Source organism: Thalassophryne amazonica, chromosome 10 (genome assembly GCF_902500255.1).
Source record: "Thalassophryne amazonica chromosome 10, fThaAma1.1, whole genome shotgun sequence".
NCBI lineage: Eukaryota > Metazoa > Chordata > Actinopteri > Batrachoidiformes > Batrachoididae > Thalassophryne > Thalassophryne amazonica.
The window spans coordinates 99,445,846-99,470,606 of record NC_047112.1 but is presented as its reverse complement, the minus strand read 5'-3'; the positions used below and the strand labels follow the sequence as shown (position 1 = coordinate 99,470,606).

Below are 24,761 nucleotides of genomic sequence, written 5' to 3'. Positions count from 1 at the left end.
ATGTCTTTGGATGTGGGAGGAAGCCGGAGCACCCGGAGGAAACCCACGCAAACACGGGGAGAACATGCAAACTCCACACAGAAAGGCCACGGGAATTGAACCCACAACCTTCTCGCTGTGAGGCAACAGTGCTAACCACTAAGCTGCCGGGATGTGAAATCTTAAATTGAAATTTTATGGTCTCGGAGATCAATGTATATTCTCAAAGGGGGGTTTAGTTACCTGTCTCTGCAAGGAGATTGGTGTTTCTAAAGCCAAAATACTCAAATTGATTCAGTAAGACGGACGCTATTTGATGTTTCTGCGCATGTGTGGCTTAGTTCTGCTTGCTCACCTGATCTGTCACACGCTTCACATTGGTTTAAAAAGAATAAAATCGACTGTCTCATTGTATTAGCCCCATTAAGGTCAAGGCTAAAGCTAGCTATAGAATGTCTGAAAATACAGTTGCAGATGTTTCAGAAGAATTTAGATGGCAAGATCAAGTCAGTTTTATTTATATAGCGCCAAATCACAACAGTTGCCCCAAGGCGCTTTATATTGTAAGGTAAGGCCATACAATATGGAAAAACCCCAACGGTCAAAACGACCCCCCTGTGATCAAGCACTTGGCGACAGTGGGAAGGAAGAAACCTCCAGCAGAACCTGGCTCAGGGAGGGGCAGTCTTCTGCTGGGACTGGTTGGGGCTGAGGAGAGAATCAGGAAAAAGACATGCTGTGGAAGAGAGCAGAGATCAATCACTATTGATTAAATGCAGAGTGGTGCATACAGAGCAAAAAGAAACAGTGCATCATGGGAACCTCCCAGCAGTCTAAGTCTATAGCAGCATAACTAAGGGATGGTTCAGGGTCACCTGATCCAGCCCTAACTATAAGCTTTAGCAAAAAGGAAAGTTTTAAGCCTAATCTTAAAAGTAGAGAGGGTGTCTCTCCCTGATCTGAATTGGGAGCTGGTTCCAGAGAAGAGGAGCCTGAAAGCTGAAGGCTCTGCCTCCCATTCTACTCTTGCAAACCCTAGGAACTACAAGTAAGCCTGCAGTCTGAGAGCGAAGCGCTCTATTGGGGTGATATGGTACTATGAGGTCCATAAGATAAGATGGGACCTGATTATTCAAAACTTTATAAGAAGAAGAAATTTAAATTCTATTCTAGAATTAGCAGGAAGCCAATGAAGAGAGGCCAATATGGGTGAGATATATGCTCTCTCCTTCTAGTCCCTGTCAGTACTCTAGCTGCAGCATTTTGAATTAACTGAAGGCTTTTCAGGGAACTTTTAGGACAACCTGATAATAATGAATTACAATAGTCCAGCCTAGAGGAAATAAATGCATGAATTAGTTTTTCAGCATCACTCTGAGACAAGACCTTCTAATTTTAGAGATATTGCGCAAATGCAAAAAAGCAGTCCTACATATTTGTTTAATATGCGCATTGAATGACATATCCTGATCAAAAATGACTCCAAGATTTCTCACAGTATTACTAGAGGTCAGGGTAATGCCATCCAGAGTAAGGATCTGGTTAGACACCATGTTTCTAAGATTTGTGGGGCCAAGTACAATAACTTCAGTTTTATCTGAGTTTAAAAGCAGGAAATTAGAGGTCATCCATGTCTTTATGTCTGTAAGACAATCCTGCAGTTTAGCTAATTGGTGTGTGCCCTCTGGCTTCATGGATAGATAAAGCTGGGTATCATCTGCATAACAATGAAAATTTAAGCAATGCTGTCTAATAATACTGCCTAAGGGAAACATGTATAAAGTGAATAAAATTGGTCCTAGCACAGAACCTTGTGGAACTCCATAATTAACCTTAGTCTGTGAAGAAGATTCCCTATTTACATTAACAAATTGTAATCTATTAGATAAATATGCTTCAAACCACCGCAGTGCAGTGCCTTTAATACCTATGGCATGCTCTAATCTCTGTAATAAAATTTTATGGTCAACAGTATCAAAAGCAGCACTGAGGTCTAACAGAACAAGCACAGAGATGAGTCCACTGTCTGAGGCCATAAGAAGATCATTTGTAACCTTCACTAATGCTGTTTCTGTACTATGATGAATTCTAAAACCTGACTGAAACTCTTCAAATAGACCATTCCTCTGCAGATGATCAGTTAGCTATTTTACAACTACTCTTTCAAGAATTTTTGAGAGAAAAGGAAGGTTGGAGATTGGCCTATAATTAGCTAAGATAGCTGGGTCAAGTGATGGCTTTTTAAGTAATGATTTAATTACTGCCACCTTAAAAGCTTGTGGTACATAGCCAACTAATAAAGATAGATTGATCATATTTAAGATCGAAGCATTAATTAATGGTAGGGCTTCCTTGAGCAGCCTGGTAGGAATGGGGTCTAATAGACATGTTGATGGTTTGGATGAAGTAACTAATGAAAATAACTCAGACAGAACAATCGGAGAGAAAGAGTCTAACCAAATACCGGCATCACTGAAAGCAGCCAAAGATAACGATATGTCTTTGGGATGGTTATGAGTAATTTCTTCTCTAATAGCTAAAATTTTATTAGCAAAGAAAGTCATGAAGTCATTACTAGTTAAAGTTAAAGGAATACTCGGCTCAATAGAGCTCTGACTCTTTGTCAGCCTGGCTACAGTGCTGAAAAGAAACCTGGGGTTGTTCTTATTTTCTTCAATTAGTGATGAGTAGTAAGATGTCCTAGCTTTATGGAGGGCTTTTTTATAGAGCAACAGACTCTTTTTCCAGGCTAAGTGAAGATCTTCTAAATTAGTGAGACGCCATTTCCTCTCCAACTTACGGGTTATCTGCTTTAAGCTGCGAGTTTGTGAGTTATACCACGGAGTCAGGCACTTCTGATTTAAAGCTCTCTTTTTCAGAGGAGCTACAGCATCCAAAGTTGTCTTCAATGAGGATGTAAAACTATTGACGAGGTACTCTATCTCACTCACAGAGTTTAGGTAGCTACTCTGCACTGTGTTGGTATATGGCATTGGAGAACATAAAGAATGAATCCTTAAACCTAGTTACAGCGCTTTCTGAAAGACTTCTAGTGTAATGAAACTTATTCCCCACTGCTGGGTAGTCCATCAGACTAAATGTAAATGTTATTAAGAAATAATCAGAAGTGAGTTTTCAGGGAATACTGTTAAGTCTTCAATTTCCATACCATAAGTCAGAACAAGATCTAAGATATGATTAAAGTGGTGGGTGGACTCATTTACATTTTGAGTGAAGCCAATTGAGTCTAATAATAGATTAAATGCAGTGTTGAGGCTGTCATTCTCAGCATCTGTGTGGATGTTAAAATCGCCCACTATAATTATCTTATCTGAGCTAAGCACTAAGTCAGACAAAAGGTCTGAAAATTCACAGAGAAACTCACAGTAACGACCAGGTGGACGATAGATAATAACAAATAAAACTGGTTTTTGGGACTTCCAATTTGGATGGACAAGACTAAGAGTCAAGCTTTCAAATGAATTAAAGCTCTGTCTGGGTTTTGGATTAATTAATAAGCTGGAATGGAAGATTGCTGCTAATCCTCCACCTCAGCCCGTGCTACGAGCATTCTGACAGTTAGTGTGACTCGGGGGTGTTGACTCATTTAAACTAACATATTCATCCTGCTGTAACCAGGTTTCTGTAAGGCAGAATAAATCAATATGTTGATCAATTATTATATCATTTACTAACAGGGACATAGAAGAGAGAGATCTAATGTTTAATAGACCACATTTAACTGTTTTAGTCTGTGGTGCAGTTGAAGGTGCTATATTATTTTTTCTTTTTGAATTTTTATGCTTAAATAGATTTTTACTGGTTATTGGTGGTCTGGGAGCAGGCACCGTCTCTACAGGGATGGGGTAATGAGGGGATGGCAGGGGGAGAGAAGCTGCAGAGAGGTGTGTAAGACTACAACTCTGCTTCCTGGTCCCAACCCTGGATAGTCACGGTTTGGAGGATTTAAGAAAATTGGCCAGATTTCTAGAAATGAGAGCTGCTCCATCCAAAGTGGGATGGATGCCGTTTCTCCTAACAAGACCAGGTTTTCCCCAGAAGCTTTACCAATTATCTATGAAGCCCACCTCATTTTTTGGGTGGGCCCACCTCAAGATGGGAAATGTCACTTTAAAAAAAGGACATGGGCAGAGGTAAGTATAAGTTGATAGAAGATTAAAACAACTCTGATACTTTCATCAACAGGTGTCAGTCGTTTGGGCATCACCCAAACATGCATGCTGGCCCATTTTAAAATGTGTGTGGATGTGAGTAATACAGACAGTAATAATGAAAACTGTCCAAATGTAGTAAAAATGGGGCTTTTCCAGCTTGGTTCCATGGTCCTTCATTGTGTGTCTGTCAGATATAGTGGCGTGTAAAGCAGTGGGATTGTAGTTCAGCACATCCAAATCTCAGACTGGTTTGCCACTGGATTATGATGACTTTGACCTCCTTTTGGCTGAAAGTTGCTGGAAACTTGTGTTCACACAGCAAGCAAAACTTTGAATTTACCATTCTTTGTTCCATCCCCAGTGGTGATGATTGGGAACTTTGTGTAGTGATACCAATAAGATTGCGGAACCATACGGGTGTAACAAACTTCTTTTACAGGCAAACTGGACTCATGAGCAATGTAAGGAATTTTGGGAGTTTGCTGTGGATCCTTTGATCCTACTCATTGAATGTAGCTGTTTTGGTATCTGATGAGGATGTGCCTTGGACACCTGTTTTTACAGATTCATTCAACTGGGAATAGATCTCAAACTCAAGTCTCACCTGGGCAGCACAGTGGGTTAGTGGTTAGCACTGGTGCCTTGCAGGAAGAAGGTCATGGGCCTTTCTGTGTGGAGTTTGTATGTTCTCCCTGTCTGTGTGGGTTTCCTCCCACAATCAAAAACATGCTTATTTAGGGTCTGCTCCTTTCACTGCCCCTGACCAAGGCAGGGTCTCCACATTTGGAGTTCGTCCCCAGGTGCCGTACTGTGGCTGCCCACTGCTCCTAGTGGTTGGATTGTGTCGAACTGCAATTAAGATGGGTCTCCTGTGGAACCAGCTCCCAATTCAGATCAGGGAGACAGACACCCTCTCTACTTTTAAGATTAGGCTTAAAACTTTCCTTTTTGCTAAAGCTTATAGTTAGGGCTGGATCAGGTGACCCTGAACCATCCCTTAGTTATGCTGCTATAGACTTAGACTGCTGGGGGGTTCCCATGATGCACTGAGTGTTTCTTTCTCTTTTTGCTCTGTATGCACCACTCTGCATTTAATCATTAGTGATCGATCTCTGCTCCCCTCCACAGCATGTCTTTTTCCTGGTTCTCTCCCTCAGCCCCAACCAGTCCCAGCAGAAGACTGCCCCTCCCTGAGCCTGGTTCTGCTGGAGGTTTCTTCCTGTTAAAAGGGAGTTTTTCCTTCCCACTGTAGCCAAGTGCTTGCTCACAGGGGGTCGTTTTGACCGTTGGGGTTTTACATAATTATTGTATGGCCTTGCCTTACAATATAAAGCGCCTTGGGGCAACTGTTTGTTGTGATTTGGCGCTATATAAAAAAATTGATTGATTGATCCAGGTCCACTGGTTAATTTCAGAGGTCATGTGATCACTCCTGTACATCTGGTTGCCTGTGAACACGAAACCAAGCTCACAGTTTCATCCTGGGTCAGAAATGTGAGAAAATTTTCATTCTAACATAAACTTATCTGCTGTTTCAGTTTCTGTCAAGACCAGGTGAGTTATAAGTCCCGCCTCATTTTCACCTTGTGACATCACAAAGCTTTTCCATTGCACCTACAGAGCAGGACAATTCTAGCATAACGTGGCCATAAAAAAAATTCAGAAATAATCAAATTTCTAAGTATAAGGAGTTTGAGATGAATTGTGTGTTATTACATGATTGTCTTCATGTGAAACCAAAGCTATTTTGTCCTCATAGTTTTCAAGTGAAAGGATTTTTTTTTAATGTAAGGAAGCATATTTTGTCATAGTGGTCATATCAAAGTGATGAAAGGATATTAGTACATCGAAGGTACTGTGCTTGCTCTAAGCATGATACTATTAAACCATCTGAATAACAAAAGAGACAAATTTCCTCATTGTACTTGGTACGAGGACTGATTGCTCTCCTGTCACTCACAATTCCACGCCCATCTCAATCGAAGCCACGCCCTCCCACGCCAGAACGGGGCCAAAAGTTTGAAACAAAAAATATCTGAAGGTGAAAAAAAAAACGAAGTATGAATGAAAATAAATTATTTTATCGAAATAATTACAGAGCTGAATCAAAAATGTATTTAAACTGAAACTTTAAACTTTTTAAATGATTATAAAATTCAAGAACAAACATCGAATTTTCAGTTTCAAAATTTATTTTTTCAATCTTTTTTTATTTTCAGATTACAAAACTTTTGGCCTGGATTTAGCTCCATATATCTGTACCCAAGACAAAACAAATGTCAGAAAAGAGTCTGTTTCTATAAGTAGTTTGTCACTAATGTAACAGCGGTTTGCCAAGAAATCCAAAATTATGGCAGAGGGGCGCGTGGATCTAAAATACCCATAATGCATCAGGTGTTCTGCAGCTTTCTGTTTTGAGGTGGAGAGACAAAAATATCAACCAATTTTGGCAGGTAAGTTTATCACAGATTATGTTTTTCCGAAAAAATTTTTTTTTTAAAAACCGATCCAAATCCAAGCTAATGGTGATCTATTAAAATTGACTACAGGCGTTAACAGGCGTAGAAAATACACTGGTTGTGTCTCAGTTTGGGGGCCGTATCCTGGAAGACCTGGCCTTCCGAGACCGTGGAGGGTGAACCAAACTTTGTGAGAGTCCAGCTCTGCCGATAGCGTCATTAGCTTATCCTGGCTCTACCCCTTGTTGCACCCTGCTCAGCGTGCCGGGCTCGTTGGAGCGACAACACACAGAATGTGTCTCTTCCCAGATAGATCTCGTTCAGTGCAGCTTCTTGTTCTGAGTTTAACACCAAGTTAACACCCAAGTCTTTCATCCCCAACTGTAAATGGTAATCAAACCATTCCAATCATATCTTTCTGAACTCTTCCGCATAAACTCCATCGTGTCAATGTTTACAATGGTGCTTGATCTTTAACAGGTGAAGTTGCCCATAAACTACTTTCTTAAATATTTATTACGGCCACTCTTAAAACTTCAGTTATCTTCATAATTTTCATAATTTTATTACTGGTAAATTTTAGAATTAATTTAGATAAGATATACTTGTTGCTTAGCAACCTTGACAGCAGCGCAGCACTACCGCACTCTCACGAGCGCCACTAGCTTAACTTATGGCACCTAAAATTGGATGCGCTCATTTTGTCCGAACAACTGTCCAGTTTCTGGGTATTCTGTGTTAGTACGCGCCCGCGGCCGACGTGCTTGATGAATTCCTGCGCAGAAAGTAGTTCCCAGATAATTGTGATATATTCCTGTGAGATCATGAGTATATACTCATCTAAATGAATTCTAAAATTTACCAGTAATACAATTATAAAGATAACTGAAGTTTTAATAGTGGCTGTAATAAATATTTAAGAAACTTAAAGTTTATGAGCAACTTCACGTGTTATTGTTCAAGCACATTGTAAACATTGACACGATGGAGTTTGATGCGGAAGAGGTCAGAAAGATACGATTGGAATGTTTTGATTACCATTTACAGTTGGCGATGAAAGACTTGGGTGTTAACTTCGTGTTGAAGTCAGTACAAAAGCTGCACTGAAAGAGATTTATCTGGGAAGAGACACACTCTGTGTGTTGTCGCTCCAACGAGAGCGGCACGCTGAGCAGGGTGGCGAAAGTCGTCTGGCAAGCTCAATCTGTGGGCACAAGCTATATCCCACAATGCCCAAATAGCAGAGATGTCGGTCCAATGACAGCGGCACTCTGAGCAGGGTGGCACTCTACAAGCTAGCGTAATGGGCTGAAGTAACATGCAGTGTAATCATTTTCAGAACCGTACACATGGAGCCTGAAATTGTCCCCCTTGTTGTTACTCTCAAACTTAACTAACCATTTTGTGTTGAGTGGGACAAATCACATAATGGCATGGGATTGTTTGAGTCAGACGTACACCTGTGTATCCTTCGTTTTCAGGAGGAAAGAAGGCTGCATTCGTCGACCACGTCAGCAAAGGATGCAACCCCTGACAGCCAGGGACTGCATTAAAAGCTGTAATCATACTGGCGCAACTCTGCTGCCACGTCGAAGGATCTTAGGAGTGTTTGTGCAATTTACAGTGTTTCTTCTGTTTTTTGAAGAAATTATTACTATTTATTTGCAATCCAAAATGGTGTCTGAACATGTGGAAATCTGCATGCATGAGCAGAAGTTATTGGGAGTACGGTGTTGGAAAAAGTATGGTGGTGGAAAAAGTGGGGTGAAATGGGCTTGATGGTAGATGAGGAGGGGTTTGTTTGAAAAATTTGTGATCAGGTGACTCACCATCTGTGGTCCAGTGACCCTTAATCTGTTTACAGTAGAGTCAAAGCATTTTGTGCGTCCAACTCTGCATCTTGTCTTGCTGCACTTCTTAACAGGATTCAATCCCAGTTCCTTGCCACTCAACAAGTGGAGCAGTCTGGTTTCACACCCGAGAAGTCAACTATTGACTGCATCCTAACTCTGCAAGTACTAATTGAATGCAAGGATGACTGTTGGCAGTGCTTCATGATTTGGTTGACTGCACTGCTCTCTGGAACATCATGAGAGTTTGCAGTATCGCCAACACGTTACTGGCTACCGTAGACAGCTTATACATAACTTCTATGAGTGCTGGTTGGAGAGGGGCAGAATCTCTCATTGTTTTCCAGTAAATACAAGCGTTCATTCAGGAGGTGTTCTGGCGGCTACACTATTTAACATTTGCATAGAGTGAGTGTTTGGTATGGCTGTGCAGACCAGCGGTTTAGTAGGTGCGTTTGTTGGTGAGGTAACTTTATAGACCTTGACTTCATAAGGAATGGATGATCCTCATGAAATTAGTCTATGCCCCTGATTGTAACACTTTAGAAGCTGAGGGCAGAATTGGTGTGTCTGGGTATGCAATTGCCTGCCGTCCCCTCCAAGTGGGGCTGTAGACTCTCATTCATTTCATGCTATAGAATCCTGGGATAAGCAGCAGTGGGCATCATGGTCAATATAGAACTTTGTTGTTCCTGTTTACACATTAGTCTCTATAGGTTCTGACACATTTCACTTAATTTTGTTTTAGCATTTTATCTTTAGCGTGCCACTTACTCAGAATCACAAGGCTTCTGCTTGCACCCCTGGATGTGTCTGCTAAAAGCTGAAGAAATGGATTCTCCAGATGGAAACCAGTTCAGCAGCCAGCACAGTGATGCAGTATCTTCTTTCAAAGCAAACATGCTGACAAACAGCGCTAAAAGCAACCTCAATCTGTAAGTAACCTTTGCACATCTACTGCAGTCCTGCTCCTCAGAATTATTGACATGTAAGTACAGAATTTAAAACATGTTCAGACATGAATGCAAATATACTGATTTTATAACCAGTATATTATATTATTAATCAGTACTGTCAAGTGAATGCAAAAATTAATCGAATTAATTACTAGCTTTGCAATTAATTCATCTAAATTCACATGCATCATTTATTTAAACTATCACCCATCAAATCGCAAGGCACATAAAAACATTATGGAAATGTAAAAAGAATGAACCAAAAAACATTTCACTCATATTAAAAGCAATTACAGAAATATTTTAATGTCTAAAAATAAACTGTGCAATCTATGAACTTTGCAAAAATGGTGCATCATGAACATACTGATAATGATTTGTTGGTGCACTACAGAATGTATTTTCAAAAGCTTTGTCACTTCAGCTAAGGTTGGTGTTGTGTGTGATGTAGCCATTTTTACTTTGCGATCCGTAATCCTGAGCTACTGAGAATGTGTTTGTGTGTGTGTGTGTGTGTGTGGGGGGGGGGGGCGTTTGAGGGTGCGGCTTTTTTCTGTTACATATGTCACAGAGGTGTTAAACAAGCTGTGTCAGTTATAAATTATCCTTAAATCAATCAATCAATCAATCAATTTTTTTATATAGCGCCAAATCACAACAAACAGTTGCCCCAAGGCGCTTTATATTGTAAGGCAAGGCCATACAATAATTATGTAAAACCCCAAACCCCAGCTGTCAAACACTTGGTGGTCATTATGACTTGACATTTGACTTGGGACTTGCTGATTCATTACTTGAGAAGAGACTTGATGGTGACTTCCTCCCACCTCTGCTAAAAACTGTGGGACCTTGGAAATGTTGAAATTAAATATCAAACACATGAAAATGTAAAAGGTAGCTAAAAGTGATTTGGCACAGTATGACCTCTTTAATAATTGTTTTTTTGGATCATAGATCATTTAATGATAAAATCTGCCTAATGAACATTAAAATCTGGATTAAATGTAATGAATTAAGCATTTTTACACAGTTTTGAACCTGTCAGAGGTCCATGTGGTATTGTTTAACATTTATTAAAATCTAACAAGCATTTCACTGCTAAATGTCAGATCATGCAAATGCCCCCCCCCCAGTGTTTGAGACATATCGTTGACAGTTAGAAAGCACTTCACCTACATGTGTCACTGAGCAGTGGGAAACATTAAAGAGGGTGTTTTGCTGCTCATGTCAGACAATAACAAGCTAATCCGTACACTGTGGATGTGCTGATAACCCATTATAAACAAAAACGTCTGATGCTTGCTGATGTTTACATCATTCAAAAAGGTGTCCAAGGCAAGCACCAGTTATTACTCCCAAATACATTCTTTATTTACTCACTAAGCAACTATACATAACAATTATATATAATAATATATTAAGTAAGTATGTCCCTTAGGGTACTATCTCACTGGGCTGCAACAGCTTGCAAACGGCATTTGCAAGGTATTTCACAATACATTCGCTAGGTGGTGCTTCTCCTTACATGAGTTGCATGGTATCACTTGGGCGTCACCTAAATTTTAACAGTTCGAAGTAGACGAGGTGACTGGCTCAAGAACCGGGGAGAACATCTATACACAGGAGGATGTTGTGTGCATTTGTGTGTGACTGTGCCACCCAAGAGCTCTTCGATGGCGTGGACTGCTGGACATTACATATTTTATCCTCCAGCTGCCCATCGCACGCCATCTGTGCATGACTGCAGCAGTCAAAGACCTCATCCTGAACTTGGCGATCGTGTGCTATTCATGCGTGACGCTGCCAGCCAGGACCTCTTTGATGGCGTGGACTACTGGGCATTACATATTTCATCCTGCAGGAAATCATTCTACAATTGAGTGCCCTGTTCACAGTTTACTTCCTGTTTTTTTTCCTCAGTGGAGCCAGGCTAGGCTTTGTTATTGTTATTTTATTATTAATTTTATTTTATTAGTATTTACAGGACTGTTCCTTCCTGGATACAGTCAGGAATTTCCACAGTGTCTGTTCAGATGGATAATAGCAAGATAATAGCAGCTGAGCACTTTGTGCGTCATTTGTACCACTTCAGTGAGATACCAACTGCGAATTTGTTGCTCATGCCCGTCTCCAACTACTCCTTAACATTCGTGGCCCAGCAAGATAATAGCCTTACAGCGTTTGCCTTGTTTCACTCTGGGTCAACACAGCAGATCAGAGGTGGATCTGCATGTTGATGTGCCACAAGTTTTCCACCAGATGCCCTACCTGACATAATTCCACATTACACTGAGAATGGGCAGGGATGGCCTTGAACCAGGAACCTTCCACACTGGAAACATGTAGGGATTGAAACCATTACATTTTGGACTGCATTTTAATAAAGGATTTTTTTTTTCTTGTTTAGAAGATAAGACATTTTGGGTGTTGACTTTAGTGTATACACTCCGAGTGTCACTGTAATAGTTGTTTTATGCTTACCACATGTACAGTATCTGTACATGTCTGGCTGTCTGAGTGGTGTCCAAAAAATGAGGTGGGCTTCATAGATAATTGGCAAAGCTTCTGGGGAAAACCTGGTCTTGTTAGGAGAGACGGCATCCATCCCACTTTGGATGGAGCAGCTCTCATTTCTAGAAATCTGGCCAATTTTCTTAAATCCTCCAAACCGTGACTATCCAGGGTTGGGACCAGGAAGCAGAGTTGTAGTCTTACACACCTCTCTGCAGCTTCTCTCCCCCTGCCATCCCCTCATTACCCCATCCCCGTAGAGACGGTGCCTGCTCCCAGACTACCAATAACCAGCAAAAATCTATTTAAGCATAAAAATTCAAAAAGAAAAAATAATATAGCACCTTCAACTGCACCACAGACTAAAACAGTTAAATGTGGTCTATTAAACATTAGGTCTCTCTCTTCTAAGTCCCTGTTGGTAAATGATATAATAATTGATCAACATATTGATTTATTCTGCCTAACAGAAACCTGGTTACAGCAGGATGAATATGTTAGTTTAAATGAGTCAACACCCCCGAGTCACACTAACTGTCAGAATGCTCGTAGCACGGGCCGGGGTGGAGGATTAGCAGCAATCTTCCATTCCAGCTTATTAATTAATCCAAAACCCAGACAGAGCTTTAATTCATTTGAAAGCTTGTCTCTTAGTCTTGTCCATCCAAATTGGAAGTCCCAAAAACCAGTTTTATTTGTTATTATCTATCGTCCACCTGGTCGTTACTGTGAGTTTCTCTGTGAATTTTCAGACCTTTTGTCTGACTTAGTGCTTAGCTCAGATAAGATAATTATAGTGGGCGATTTTAACATCCACACAGATGCTGAGAATGACAGCCTCAACACTGCATTTAATCTATTATTAGACTCTATTGGCTTTGCTCAAAAAGTAAATGAGTCCACCCACCACTTTAATCATATCTTAGATCTTGTTCTGACTTATGGTATGGAAATAGAAGACTTAACAGTATTCCCTGAAACTCCCTTCTGTCTGATCATTTCTTAATAACATTTACATTTACTCTGATGGACTACCCAGCAGTGGGGAATAAGTTTCATTACACTAGAAGTCTTTCAGAAAGCGTTGTAACTAGGTTTAAGGATATGATTCCTTCTTTATGTTCTCTAATGCCATATACCAACACAGTGCAGAGTAGCTACCTAAACTCTGTAAGGGAGATAGAGTATCTCGTCAATAGTTTTACATCCTCATTGAAGACAACTTTGGATGCTGTAGCTCCTCTGAAAAGAGAGCTTTAAATCAGAAGTGTCTGACTCCGTGGTATAACTCACAAACTCGTAGCTTAAAGCAGATAACCCGTAAATTGGAGAGGAAATGGCGTCTCACTAATTTAGAAGATCTTCACTTAGCCTGGAAAAAGAGTCTGTTGCTCTATAAAAAAGCCCTCCATAAAGCTAGGACATCTTTCTACTCATCACTAATTGAAGAAAATAAGAACAACCCCAGGTTTCTTTTCAGCACTGTAGCCAGGCTGACAAAGAGTCAGAGCTCTATTGAGCTGAGTATTCCATTAACTTTAACTAGTAATGACTTCATGACTTTCTTTGCTAACAAAATTTTAACTATTAGAGAAAAAATTACTCATAACCATCCCAAAGACGTATCGTTATCTTTGGCTGCTTTCAGTGATGCCGGTATTTGGTTAGACTCTTTCTCTCCGATTGTTCTGTCTGAGTTATTCTCATTAGTTACTTCATCCAAACCATCAACATGTTTATTAGACCCCATTCCTACCAGGCTGCTCAAGGAAGCCCTACCATTATTTAATGCTTCGATCTTAAATATGATCAATCTATCTTTGTTAGTTGGCTATGTACCACAGGCTTTTAAGGTGGCAGTAATTAAACCATTACTTAAAAAGCCATCACTTGACCCAGCTATCTTAGCTAATTATAGGCCAATCTCCAACCTTCCTTTTCTCTCAAAAATTCTTGAAAGGGTAGTTGTAAAACAGCTAACTGATCATCTGCAGAGGAATGGTCTATTTGAAGAGTTTCAGTCAGGTTTTAGAATTCATCATAGTACAGAAACAGCATTAGTGAAGGTTACAAATGATCTTCTTATGGCCTCGGACAGTGGACTCATCTCTGTGCTTGTTCTGTTAGACCTCAGTGCTGCTTTTGATACTGTTGACCATAAAATTTTATTACAGAGATTAGAGCATGCCATAGGTATTAAAGGCACTGCGCTGCGGTGGTTTGAATCATATTTGTCTAATAGATTACAATTTGTTCATGTAAATGGGGAATCTTCTTCACAGACTAAAGTTAATTATGGAGTTCCACAAGGTTCTGTGCTAGGACCAATTTTATTTACTTTATACATGCTTCCCTTAGGCAGTATTATTAGACGGTATTGCTTAAATTTTCATTGTTACGCAGATGATACCCAGCTTTATCTATCCATGAAGCCAGAGGACACACACCAATTAGCTAAACTGCAGGATTGTCTTACAGACATAAAGACATGGATGACCTCTAATTTCCTGCTTTTAAACTCAGATAAAACTGAAGTTATTGTACTTGGCCCCACAAATCTTAGAAACATGGTGTCTAACCAGATCCTTACTCTGGATGGCATTACCCTGACCTCTAGTAATACTGTGAGAAATCTTGGAGTCATTTTTGATCAGGATATGTCATTCAAAGCGCATATTAAACAAATATGTAGGACTGCTTTTTTGCATTTACGCAATATCTCTAAAATCAGAAAGGTCTTGTCTCAGAGTGATGCTGAAAAACTAATTCATGCATTTATTTCCTCTAGGCTGGACTATTGTAATTCATTATTATCAGGTTGTCCTAAAAGTTCCCTAAAAAGCCTTCAGTTAATTCAAAATGCTGCAGCTAGAGTACTGACGGGGACTAGAAGGAGAGAGCATATCTCACCCATATTGGCCTCTCTTCATTGGCTTCCTGTTAATTCTAGAATAGAATTTAAAATTCTTCTTCTTACTTATAAGGTTTTGAATAATCAGGTCCCATCTTATCTTAGGGACCTCGTAGTACCATATCACCCCAATAGAGCGCTTCGCTCTCAGACTGCAGGCTTACTTGTGGTTCCTGGGGTTTGTAAGAGTAGAATGGGAGGCAGAGCCTTCAGCTTTCAGGCTCCTCTCCTGTGGAACCAGCTCCCAATTCAGATCAGGGAGACAGACACCCTCTCTACTTTTAAGATTAGGCTTAAAACTTTCCTTTTTGCTAAAGCTTATAGTTAGGGCTGGATCAGGTGACCCTGAACCATCCCTTAGTTATGCTGCTATAGACGTAGACTGCTGGGGGGTTCCCATGATGCACTGTTTCTTTCTCTTTTTGCTCTGTATGCACCACTCTGCATTTAATCATTAGTGATCGATCTCTGCTCCCCTCCACAGCATGTCTTTTTCTTGGTTCTCTCCCTCAGCCCCAACCAGTCCCAGCAGAAGACTGCCCCTCCCTGAGCCTGGTTCTGCTGGAGGTTTCTTCCTGTTAAAAGGGAGTTTTTCCTTCCCACTGTAGCCAAGTGCTTGCTCACAGGGGGTCGTTTTGACCGTTGGGGTTTTACATAATTATTGTATGGCCTTGCCTTACAATATAAAGCGCCTTGGGGCAACTGTTTGTTGTGATTTGGCGCTATATAAAAAAATTGATTGATTGATCTGTCCCTTTAAATAGTAAGTCCATTTGGCTATTGACCTTTTTTGCACTTGTGGTTGCCACAGCAAATCTGAGGTGGATATGTATGTTGAATTGGCACCGGTTTTTACGCCGGTTGCCCTTCCTGACACAACTCTACATTACATGGAGAAATGTGGCAGGGATGGGGTTTGAACCAGGAACCTTCCACACTGAAACCAAGGGCACTAACCACTTGCCTACCACCCCCAAAGAAAATACATAAAGCATAAATATATTAGCCATTATTCACTCATCAGCTGTCTGTTTCTTTGAAATGACATCCACTGCCCAGTACATGTTGCTCTTTGTGATGTTTCAGCTATGATCACCTGACATGTGTGCTGATGAAGGTGCTGGATGAGTGTCCAGAAAATGCTGTGGATGTGATTGAGGATGTGAGCCTCGAGGTGAAGCGAAGTTTATTTAATGACAGTCACCAAAACTTCCAAGAGTTTCCACAGTCAACTGATGCTGAGCTTTTGGCTGAAAAGCAGCGCTTGCTGTATTCTCAGGGAGAGGATGATGACAGAGAGGAGAAACTGGTACTGAAAACATTTACAGCAGCCATTGCACACACGCACTTTTTCACCTCCACCAGACAGGTCATGTTTTCACCTGATAACTCAAAATTGTTTGTCACATATTTCATAGAACATGGTGGAGCAGCGTGGAAAAGAACACATTAAGTTGAAACCCAGGGATGTAGGTCAGGGGGAGGTGTTGCTTGTTCTTACACTGGTGGGTGGTGGCCTGCTGTCTCTTTGGGGTTCTGGATTCTGTCCAGCATTGGGGTTGGGGGTTTCTTTCCTGTGTCTCATGTTCATAGGGTAGCTTCACTCCCACATGTGACAGGGTTGCGTGTACTATGGGTCATTTTCTAGGGAGAATTTCATTCTGTGGCATTACTGCCTGTTTTTACTGTGCACATGACAATAAAAAAAACTCTTAACTTATTTACTTGGGTGGCAGGTCTGCTGTCAGTGCGGGGTAATGGCTCTGTCTCACCTACAGTGAGGAAAATAAGTATTTGAACACCCTGCGATTTTGCAAGTTCTCCCACTTAGAAATCATGGAGGGGTCTGAAATTTTCATCTTAGGTGCACGTCCACTGTAAGAGACATAATCTAAAAAAAATCCGGGAATCACAATGTATGATTTTTTTTAAATAATTTGTATGTTACTGCTGCAAATAAGTATTTCAACACCTTTGAAAATCAATGTTAATATTTGGTACAGTAGCCTTTGTTTGCAGTTACAGAGGTCAAACATTTCCTGTAGTTTTTCACCAGGTTTGCACACACTGCAACAGGGATTTTGGTCCACTCCTCCATACAGATCTTCTCCAAATCTTTCAGGTTTGGAGTTTCTGCTCCCTGCAAAGATTTTCTATTGAGTTCGGGTCTGGAGACTGGCCAGGCCACTCCAGGACCTTGAAATGCTTCTTATGGAGCCCCTCCTTAGTTGCCCTTGCAGTATGTTTGGGGTCATTGTCATGCTGGAAGACCCAGCCATGACCATGGGATGGTTTTCTTGGGGTTGTTCTCATCCTCTAAACATGGTAAGTGGAGTTGGCTCCAAAAAGCTCTATTCTGGTCTCATCTGACCACATGACCTTCTCCCATGCCTCCTCTGGATCATTCAGATGGTCACTGGTGAACTTCAAACGGGCCTGGACATGTGCTGACTTGAGCAGGGGGACCTTGCTGCCCTGCAGGATTTTAAACCATGACAGCATCATGTGTTACTAATGTAATCTTTGTGACTGTGGTCCCAGCTCTCTTTAGGTTATTAACCAGGTCCTCCTGTGTAGTTCTGAGCTTTCTCAGAATCATCCTTTCCCAGTGGTGGGCACAGTTCCGATAACCGATAATTATCGAAGATAATGTTTTCATTATCGGATTATCTTTTTAGATAACTTTAAAAACCATTATCAGACTAATTATCTTGCTATAAATTTTTGTCCGACACTTTTTAGAGCAATAACGTGGTAAATAAAGCTGAACAGCTACAAACATTTATAAAATTTTAAATCAGTTGAGCACCTACCTTGTAAATGTTTGGTAGCTGATGTGTATCCTCTGCAGGCAAAGGAGAATTGGTTCCCCCCCCCAAAAAAACTAATTTCTTTTAACCCCATACTAATACGAGGGCAATATCACCCAAGTCATCCAGAGGCATACATTTTTAACTTATGGTTCAACTTTTAACCAAACTAATATCGGACAAGTTATTTAAATTAACGTCATGTGTGAAGTTTTATAAAGTGAAAATATCAGATATATGTTTTAGTTTTAAAGTAATGTGCTAATTTTTAAGGTTTTAGTGTGGATATATGCTGTGCCCAGGTGCATTATGGGTGATAGGATACTCTCAGTACGTTCACGACATGAGAAATGCATTTGAAACACTCTGGTCAGGCTCTACGGACAACAGCATTAAACTCTAGTGCCTAAAACTCTCATAAATATATTCTCTGGGTTTATAGACGTTATTGTGTCTGCGTTTATTAAATTCCACGCATTTTAAATGTAGCACTCACGGATTATCTGGAATTTTTGTTTTGGCAAGTTTTCGAGGTCTCTACTGCCATGTACTGGCCAGTAGTGTTCAAGGCAGTATTGGCCCTGAAGCTGGGCTGATATATTTTCAATCACTGTACTCGGCTACAGCTCAAGGTGTACCACAGAACTGCACGTTGTGAGAGTTCGGAGCGCACGATTTATGTTCTCACACACATTGTACATTCAAAAACCACACATTGGACTTGTGTTTCCAGAAGCAAAACGTAAACACAAGCTTTTTTTTCAAACTTAATTTACAAAAACTCTCGATGGGGGTATGGAACCCGGGAGAGGTCACTTAAAGTGATATTTTTTCTGGCCATGATCATTTGTGTGCACGTTTTCCTTTAATTGAGCCCACAAATTAATAAAACGTGCTCTCAAATTAATAAAACATGCGCACGTTTTCCTGGCTGTAATACTTTGTGTGCATGTTTTCCTTTAATTTAGCCCTCGAATTAATAAAACGTGCGCATGTTTTCCTTTTGTTCAAATGAACTTCATAATATGACCTAAATTGTCATCCTCACGACGGAAAGACGCTTCGCCCTCAGCATCCTTTTTAATGTGCTTAAACTCCAGATGATGTCATGCTGGGTAGCTGGAGTTCTCTGTATGTCCTTGTGCACCCAAACCATGATGATACACTCTGACCAGATCCATTTCTAATGGGGAAATGTATTACACTGTCTCCTGGCTTGTTGGCTATTAGCCAACATTTATGTGTCAAGACAATATTGGGTGCATGTTTTACAAATTGTGTCCACGTTTAAGTAGATCGTGCCCTTGTTTTACTCAAACGATGCTTAAAACATGCGTACAATATAATAAAACATGCGCACAATATAATAAAATGAGCGCACATTCTCTCCACATGCAAAACATTTTGCGATGACACTTCCAGTGCTCTGTAAAAATGCCTGTTTTTACAAATAAAAAAAATTTAATATTTTACAAAAGCACATTTATCTGTAAACACCAACACACGACACGTCACATTAACGTGTTGGTTTACATAATGAATGACTCAACCAATCACTGTTTAGCAGAGGCACATTTTACCCAGAATCCTTTGCGATCTGTCTGTGTTTGTTACAAAACTTCAGAATTAGTGCATTATTCAACATTAAAAGATATATGTTTTAACTTTGTACAAATGACAGAATTGTTTGGGTCTGTTGTCGCTTTTGATGCTACCAGGAGCGATCGTGGTGTTAAAACTCAAATTCAGCTTGTTAGTAGTTGCAAATGTACCAGAGACAATACTGGAATTTATCGGTTATTGGTTATCTGTAACTTCGGACACATTTTTGGGTGGTTTATCATTTTATCTTTATCAAAGATAACTTTTCAGTTATCTGATTATCTGTTATCAAAGTTAATTTTTTGGTTATCTGTGCCCACCACTGTCCTTACCCCACAAAGTGAGATCTTGCATGGAATCCCAGACCGAGGGACATTGACAGTCATCTTGTGTTTCTTCCACTTTCTAATAAATAATCATAACAGTTGTTGTCTTCTACCAAGCTGCTTGCCTGTTGGCCTGTAGTCCGTCCCAGCCTTGTGCAGGTCTACAATTTTGTCCTTGGTGTCCTTAGACAGCTCTTTGGTCTTGGCTATGGTGGACAGGTTGGAGTGTGATTGATTGAGTATGTGAACAGGTGTCTTTTATACAGGTAACAAGTTCAAACAGGTGCAGTTAATACAGGTAAAGAGTGCAGAATAAGAGGGCTTCTTAAAGAAAAATTAACAGGTCTGTGTGAGCCAGAATTCTTGCTGGTTGGTAGGGGATCAAATACTTATTTGCAGCAGTAACATACAAATAAAATAAATTATTAAAAAATCATACATTGTAAACTGAACATGTCACGTGGCTTCCAACTGAGCGCTCCCACCGACCCCCACCCTTTTTGTTTATTTATTTTTCATTTATTTATTTATTTAATATTTTTTTATTTTATAATAAAAAAATAATAATAATAACTCTAATAAGGGTTCTTCACCTTGGTCACACCAGCCTACTCAACACCAAGGACTGGCCATGTTACGTGGCTCCCAGCCAGGTGCTCCCATTACCCCCCCCCTTTTTTTTTTTCCCTATTAAGTACCTCGTTTGTAGTAGCACTTGTCTACTGTATACCAAGAACAACGTTCCTGCTTATGTTGGTCTGATTTATGACACCTCATCATGCTTATTCAGCTGGCAACTGAGTTCTGGACCTCTCTGTCTGCAAGCCATTGGACAAGGTCTACAGGGCAAGTTGCGCCACAGGAGACATGCGGCTTACAGCCCCAGCGGCTATCACGGTTTCTTATCGTTAACATCCTCTTCAACATGTTAAATATTGATTAACTTTCAATCCAGGGAGAATGAGTAGTTACACAGGGAAGTATATGCATGGAGTAGTGCATGGAAGAAGTATGCAGCTGCAGTTCGAGTCAGCTGCTTTTTGGGTAGTGGTAAGAAGGTCTGTTCTTTGGATGTTATGGGTAGGGTTGGGAGGGGGGGGAGAGGGTTCTGTTTCTTACAGCAAGCACACATGCAGGTCTATCTATTTCTTCTTATCTTCTGTGTGTCAGTACATGCATGTGCATATGTGTATGTATATGCATATATATAGTTTTTCTTCCTTTCCTTTACTCACTTAAATGGTAATGGCTAGACAAGTTAATTTGGTGAGCTGGAATGTCAGGGGTCTGAACCATGTAGTTAAGAGGAAAAAGGTGCTAACCCATCTGAAACAATTAAAGGCAGAAATTGTGTTTCTGCAGGAAACTCACCTGCAGTCATCTGAGCACTCTAAGTTATTTTCCAAATGGACAGGGCAGTGTTTTCATTCTACCTTCCAGGCTAGGGCAAGGGGGGTGGCCATTCTCATGTCTAGGGATGTACTGTTTGAACCAACTCACATCATAGCTGACAGAGATGGCAGGTTCTTAATTGTCTCTGGGAAACTCTTTGATACCAGTGTTGTCCTAGTTAACATTTATGCTCCAAATGTGGATGATGTTACCTTCTTTGAAAAAACTTTTTCCAAGTTTCCAGAGTTAGACTCACGCTACCTAATCATGGGCGGGGACTTCAATTGCTGGATGGACCCAGTACTAGATCACTCCTCTTCCAAGCCAGCTATGAGGACTAAGTCAGCCTCGTACATAGAATCGTTTTTGTCAGAGGGCGGAATCTCTGATGTTTGGCGCCATCTTCATCCTGATGATAGGGCATATTCCTTTTTCTCCCCCGTGCACAATACATTTACCAGGATAGATCATTTTTTTGTGGATGACAAAATTGCTCCCCAAGTCAGCTCATGTGACTATCAGAGTATAGTCATCTCCGACCATGCTCCTCTGACAATGTTAATGAATTTCCCCGGAATCCCAAACCCCTCAAGACATTGGCGATTTAATTCTACACTACTCTCAGATGATAGTTTTATCAAGTTTATAGAGGAACAGATCTCTCTATTTCTTGAAACTAATAATACTCCTGGCATATCTGCACTCTCAGTCTGGGAAGCACTCAAAGCCTATTTGAGAGGCCAAATTATCTCATATACAGCAAACTTCAAAAGAAAATCCCGGAAAGACCAATCAGACCTCCTATCTGAAATCCACAACACTGACAAGGAGTACGCAAAATACCAAACTCCTGAGCTTTATAACAAAAAGACTGAACTCAAAACCAGATTTGACCTCTTGACAACCTACCAAACACAAAACATTCTCCTGAAAACCAATTGCACACTGTATGAACACGGAGAGAAATCGGGGAAACTACTCGCTAACTTGCTAAGTGGACGCAGAGCCAAACAACACATATCGGCCATCCGCTCTGAAAATGGGGAAATGACTTCCAACCCCAATGAGATCAACACTACGTTTAGAAATTTTTATTCCAGTCTATATTCCTCTGAATTTGACGGAGATGAGGCTAGTATTAGTACTTTTCTTGACTCACTACCTATTCCCTTTGTTCCCGTAGACCTCATGGAGAAGCTAGAGGCTCCTATATCACAAGCAGAAATAACCCAAGCCATCTCTCGGATGCAGTCTGGGAAGACACCGGGTCCTGACGGTTTTCCCGCTGAATTTTTCAAACAGTTTTCCAAACCCCTCTCATCGCAATTTGCAACGGTCCTACATGAGTCACACCAACGTGGCTCACTTCCACCATCAGTAGCTGAGGCTTTCATATCATTTATTGCAAAGAAAGGAAAAGACACAACTGACTGTGCCTCCTATCATCCTCCTTAATACGGATGCCAAAATTTTTGCGAAAGTCCTAGCTCTCAGATTGGAAGAGGCCCTCCCTCATATAATAGCCACCAATCAGACCGGCTTTATTAAAAGCCGCCATGCTTTTTTTAATATCAGACGTCTTCTTGACGTGCTATATACGTCCTCTCAAGATAAAATTCCGGAATGCATTGTTTCTATTGATGCGGAGAAAGCATTCGACCGTGTCGAGTGGAAATATTTGTTTTCAGCACTACGCAGATTTGGCTTCGGCCCCATGTTTATAGGCTGGATTAAGTTGCTCTATGCCGCACCTAAGGCAACTGTACGGACGAATGGCATAACATCCCAACCGTTCGTACTAAGCCGTGGAACACGACAGGGTTGTCCGTTGAGCCCGATCCTATTTGATTTAGCGATAGAGCCACTTGCAGTCGCGCTTAGAAACAGCACTAACATCCCAGGCATCAATAGGGGTGGCGTGGAGCATAAAGTCTCTCTTTACGCTGATGACCTCTTGTTGTATATCTCTGACCCAATTAACTGTCTGACCGCGGCGTTATCTCTGTTTGAAGAATTTGGACGTATGTCCGGCTACAAAATTAACATCCACAAGACAAAGCTTTTTCCATTAAATGATGAGGCCCTGGTGGCTGATTACAGCAGCACCCCCCTTAAAATTGAGAAACGGCAGTTTACTTATTTAGGATTAGAGATCACCCATAAATTTAAGGACTTATTCCGCAAAAATTTCCTAACTCTCCACAATCAGGTGAGAACGTCTCTGCAACAATGGTCACCCCTCTCATTGAGACTAGCCGGTCGTATAAATTCCGTAAAAATGAACATACTGCCTAAGTTTACATACCTATTCCAATCTCTACCTATTTTTGTTCCCAAATCCTTTTTTACCTTGTTGGATTCGACTATTTCTTCATACATCTGGCAGAATAAGAAACCCAGAGTAAGCAAAGCTGTCCTCCAACGTTTGAAGATTGACGGCGGCATGGGATTACCAAATATGCGCTCCTACTATTGGGCAGCGAATATTCGCTCTCTCGCCTTTTGGTATAAATACAACCTTCGATCGGATGTCCCAGAATGGCTAACAGTTGAGCTGAACTCAGTTCAAAACATGTCACTCTCTGCATTGCTTGGCGCCCCAACTAACTACCCAATACCCAAACAAATAAAGAATCCAGTAGTGCGCTCCGCATTGAAGGTGTGGACTCAGTTTAGGAGGGCATTCAGTCTTGCTGAAATTTCCATGCTCAGCCCTGTTGCATTCAATCCCCTTTTTGCCCCGTCTCAGTATGATACCTCCTTTACGGACTGGCATAAAAAGGGCATCATCTCACACTCACATTTATTCAAGGGCAACAGTTTTTCTTCTTTCGACGAACTCTCTGAGAAATTCCACTTGCCCAAAACGCACTTTTTTCGTTACTTACAGGTCAGAGATTTTATGCTACGTACCCTGCCATGCTTCCCCAACAAACCAGGCGCTAATCCAATTGACACATTTCTCTCCTTTAATCCAGCCTTGAAGGGCGCACTCTCTAAACTATACCGGAACATTATCGCACTCTCGAATTTGACACTAGACAAGACCAGAAAGGCGTGGCAACAGGACCTAGGAGACACGATATCCACCGACTGTTGGGACTTGATCCTAAACTCGATTCATAAATCGTCACTGTGTGCAAGACACTGCCTAATCCAATTCAAAGTGGTCCATAGAGCTCACAGATCAAAAGCGGAATTAGCTAGCATATATCCCGATGTTACCCCTACCTGTGTGAAATGTAATTTGGGCGATGCCACACTCTTCCACATGTATTGGTTATGCCCCCATTTACAAACCTTTTGGAGTGAGATTTTTCGTGCTCTTTCAAATATCCTGAAACGTGAACTCCACCCAAATCCTATGATGGCCTTATTTGGTACCTTTGGGCCTGACGACCCCCGTCTGACTTCGGTGGAGCACCACATGGTCTCCTTCTCTCTCCTGTTGGCCAGGCGGGCCATTTTGCTTAAGTGGAGGGAGGCGACCTCGCCCACACATACTCAATGGCTGAGGGAAATTATGCACTGTCTTGCTCTAGAAAAGATGCGCTTCTCACTGAAAGGCACTGAGGGCAAATTCTATAATACTTGGGGATCCTTCCTAACTTACTTTCATGATTCGTACGCGTTGTAAAATACGTTTGCGGAGTAGGCCCCTGACATCCAAGTAGCTCAATATTTGAAGAACGACAAGCCTGCTGACTGATGTGTGTGCCTTAGCTGTATTTCTTTGGGGGGGGGAGCAGGTTCAACGTCCTACCTCTATCCTAATAAGATTAAGTGGAGT

General features: G+C 41.0%; 1 protein-coding gene across 1 annotated transcript in view; it reads left to right on the top strand.

The window, feature by feature from the left end:
- The first annotated feature begins 6,531 nt into the window (after positions 1–6,531).
- Positions 6,532–24,761, top strand: part of LOC117519277 (radial spoke head protein 4 homolog A-like) — a 29,526-nt gene continuing 11,296 nt past the window's right edge. Inside the window, exons 1-4 of the mRNA XM_034180610.1 lie at positions 6,532–6,607; positions 9,226–9,298; positions 9,329–9,398; positions 15,928–16,150. Coding sequence (XP_034036501.1) covers positions 9,271–9,298; positions 9,329–9,398; positions 15,928–16,150 — 321 coding nt within the window. The 5' untranslated portion in view covers positions 6,532–6,607; positions 9,226–9,270. The remainder of the gene's footprint in view (positions 6,608–9,225; positions 9,299–9,328; positions 9,399–15,927; positions 16,151–24,761) is intronic.